The sequence below is a fragment of the Coenobita brevimanus genome, chromosome 106 (genome assembly GCF_032717465.1).
Source record: "Coenobita brevimanus isolate Jiangsu-jjx chromosome 106, ASM3271746v2, whole genome shotgun sequence".
Taxonomy (NCBI): Eukaryota; Metazoa; Arthropoda; class Malacostraca; order Decapoda; family Coenobitidae; genus Coenobita; species Coenobita brevimanus.
Window position 1 is genome coordinate 15,417,677 of NC_137059.1, and position 3,584 is coordinate 15,421,260.

Sequence of the window (3,584 nt, forward strand, 5' to 3'; positions counted from 1 at the left end):
GCTTATCATGTGTCTTGGCTGTGAATTAGTGCCATATGGTTTCTGACAGGTGCTAGGAATCCAGTATTGAATTCAGTTAGTCATTATTCTCTCCCTTACTGTCTTCTCTCCAGTTATTTGTTCCGTTGCTTATCATGTGTCTTGGCTGTGAATTAGTGCCATATGATCCCTGACAGGCGCTAGGAATCCAGTATTCAGTTCAGATCCACCTTATTCTAACTGTTGGTATTCGTCCCCAGGTGGCATGGTGGTTGTGTGGAGCAGTTTGGTGCTGAATAGTGACGAAACGTGATGGGTTAAAGGCAGATGGACGACTCGTTATCATGGCAACCACCTGATGCTTTCCGTGAGCATTTTCTTTGTAATAGCCTTTTATTTTTACTTTTGTTTTTTGTAAGCTTATTCATATATTCGACAGATTTTATTATTATGTACTAGTGGTAAAATATATAGGCCTTTTCAATTTGTCAACTTTTTTTTTTATCTGTCTATCTATCGCTAGACACCTTAATCCCGTAAGAGGTGGCCACAAACAAATTGCCTCCATGTCGCCCTGTCCTCCGCCATTTCGCTGCCCTGCTCCCAACTCACATCCCCTTCTCTCATATACCTCTCCACTCCATCTCATCCTTGGCCTCCACCTCTCTCACATACACTCTCCTCGTTAGTCTTTCGCTCTTTATCCTCTCCAACCTCTTGATAATACTGGCAAGTCATGATGGTTGGGTGGGTTGCAGTGATGGAAGTGGCTGCCCGTGGCTTAGAGAGAGAGAGAGTAGGAGAAGAAACTGAAGCATGGTTAAGAGATGTGATTTAGAGAGAATGAGAGAGAGAGAGAGAGAGAGAGAGAGAGAGAGAGAGAGAGAGAGAGAGTGTCCATGAGTTAGAGTAGAAGAAACTGCAGTATAATGAAGAGATATTATTTAGAGAGAGAGAGAGAGTGAGTGGGAATACCCATGAGTTAGAGCAGTGGTTCATGCACATCTAGCCATGACCGCGACGCCACTGTAAGGTTGGAAAAAGGACAAAATTAGCATCATTACGCGTTATTTTAGTTATAGAAATTTAAAGTCTTAATTTGAACCCAAACATCCACTTCTGAAATAATATTTTGTCACATTCCACAAAGACGAACTAAAATTGTTTTTTATCAACTGATAAATTGATTTTAATGGGGGCCTTGGGCCAGGATCTCGCTGGTAAGCTTCTCCATTCGTGGCTCAGTCGTAGAAAGTGCTACCCTCAAATCATGTTCAGGCTGCAACCAATTTCTGCTTTTCGTTTTGATGGCAGCCAGATATGCAAACCCTGATCCGCACAAATAGGTTGTAACGAACGGCAACAGCACTTTCACAGCCTCACTTCCAAGGACTGGTTTCTCCTTCACAGTAGTCCAGAACACTGCTAGTGACTGTTTCATCATGTTGCACCTCGATGAGCTCCTCTTACAGATTTGGGATGGAAGACTCTTCTTCTGCGAGGTCTTCGACGTGGACATCGAAGGGTCTGCGCACCCATTTGTATTTCTCATGCAACTCTTCATCCGGAATATATCTGTCAAACTCCTCACTCAATTTCTGAAGGTGCTCAACAATGACACTTTGTTCGTCCTCAAGCGTGACGTCTTCATCTTCCTGAAAAAGGTTCAAGAGTGGAAAGGATGCAGTTTTCTCCCACTCAATCGTTCCCTTCCACGACCTCAGTTTCGCCTTGAATGCCTTGAGCTTTTCTGACACAAAGAGACGAGTTTTTCTTTTCCTTGCGTGGATATATTCAACAAATTTAACACTGTAAGTATGTCTGTTGAATGTGCCAGTTTAAGCAACCACCTTGGTTCTGCAAGCCTTGATGCTAGTGCATGTTTCTTCTCGTTCAAGATGATTTCAACCTCTGCACGCATTTCAAACACTCTCTGGAGCACTTTCCTTCAGGACAGCCACCTGACAGAGTAGTAAAGCAGGTGTTCATATTCCGACCCCATATCAGAGCACATCTGACTGAACAGCCTGGAATTCAGAGCTGATGGTTTAATAAAATTCACATCACAGAGTTTAAGCTCAAGTGACAGTTTCCGGGAGGCAAGGTTTTCCCGGTGGAGCAGACAATGAGTCACTATCACTTCGGGGTTGACTTGTTTCACCCTAGCGGTGAAACCCTGATGTGCCCCTAGCATTGCAGGTGCACCGCCCGTGCACACACTGAAGCACTGATCCCAGCTGAGGCCTTCTTTCTTGATGAAGCTGTCAACCAACTTGAACAGATCTTCACCTGTTGTTGTCGTCTCCAGACGTTTACAGAACAGGAATTTCTCTTCCATGTCATTCTTCCCTTGGCACCGCACATACACCAAGAGCTGTGCATCGTCACTGACGTCAGTTGACTCATCCAACTGCAGGCTGAAGTTTCCGCTCCTTGTTGGCAGCAACTACCTGTTCTTTGATATCTTCCGACATCTCTTGAATCCGTCGGCTAATTGTGTTGTCTGACTGGAATAGTTTTTTTTTTCTTTCTTTCTTTCACAGCATCATCTCCGAAAATAGTACAAACCACATCAAGGACTGCTGGCGTCACCAACTTTTCCCCAGTTGTATGTGGCTGTTTACACTTAGCAATTCTTTTTGCAGCCAGATAGGATGCAATTGCTGCTTGTCGAACATAATACACTCCTGTGTTCATAGGGGTGTCCAACCGCTGACTCTTCAGTTGTTCTTCTTTCCTCTTCAAATACTGGCGGTCTTTCCACGCCAGCGTCGGGTGTTTTCCGTGGAGATGGCGCTCGAGCTTGTTTTCTTTAAGCGACTCATGGCTGAGCACTTCCCCACATCTAACACATTGAGGTTTTTCGATCCCACGATCGATGAGAAGCGTAAACCCAATATCAAGGAATTCTTCTTTGTACACCCGCTTTCTGGACATCACTGAAGAATCTGAAAAGATTTTTATACTCGCTTAACCCCTACACCGCGGGCTTGTTTACCAATTACTTGCGTGTCCCGCGGGGTTATTTGGGCTCCGACAGACTCTCAAAAATATTTGCTAAAAATCAGTTATTAGTCCTAGAATAATAAAATTATATATGCTTATAGCACATACCTTCAGCTTTCTCCTGGAATGATTGTTGAGCCTTCGTCAGTTTCCGTAGGACTTGTGGAGACCTCTGAAGTAGGGTAACTAAGTCTCCACTTTACACTTCCCGACAACCCGTTACATGATTACCACAGCCAGATACAAACATTATAAACACTATTCTACCATTTTCAAGTAGTTTGGGATCCATACTAAAAAAAAAAACAGTGTGAAAGCAATTGAAATTACGAGCGCGTCTGATCGCCGCACTTGCGCTAGTTCGCTCTAGGCACTCTGTCATTTATTATTCATAAAACCCCTCACACTTTATATTTCTATTACTATATCACACTTATATATATCTGGAGTCTTTCTCCATAAGTTTCATTCAGTCGTATTATTTTATTGTCACTGAAGTCATTCTATTTTTCAGTCAGTAAAATACGTAGAGAGCCACGGATTCACTCTCACTGTTATAACATAAATTATTTGTACTCATATTCTTATATTACTAATTA

At 43.0% G+C, this 3,584-nt stretch overlaps 1 protein-coding gene across 1 annotated transcript; it reads right to left on the reverse strand.

Annotated features, from left to right (window-relative positions):
* Positions 1 to 1,445: 1,445 nt before the first annotated feature.
* Positions 1,446 to 2,916, reverse strand: LOC145416544 (SCAN domain-containing protein 3-like). The gene is made up of 3 exons (XM_080285510.1): positions 2,548 to 2,916; positions 1,946 to 2,353; positions 1,446 to 1,634 (listed from the first exon to the last, which is right to left on the reverse strand). The coding sequence occupies exons 1-3, from the start codon at positions 2,914 to 2,916 to the stop codon at positions 1,446 to 1,448; spliced, it is 966 nt and encodes a 321-aa protein (XP_080141636.1).
* Positions 2,917 to 3,584: the final 668 nt, after the last annotated feature.

Excerpts from the sequence above, each read along its gene's own strand:
- LOC145416544 (XM_080285510.1), bottom strand. The coding sequence starts at position 2,916 with ATGTCCAGAAAGCGGGTGTACAAAGAAGAATTCCTTGATATTGGGTTT. Across the intron at positions 2,354-2,547 it reads CGCCAGCAGTCCTTGATGTG|CTCTTGGTGTATGTGCGGTG; the intron begins GTTTGTACTATT and ends GACGATGCACAG. Across the intron at positions 1,635-1,945 it reads AACACCTGCTTTACTACTCT|GAAGATGAAGACGTCACGCT; the intron begins GTCAGGTGGCTG and ends AACCTTTTTCAG.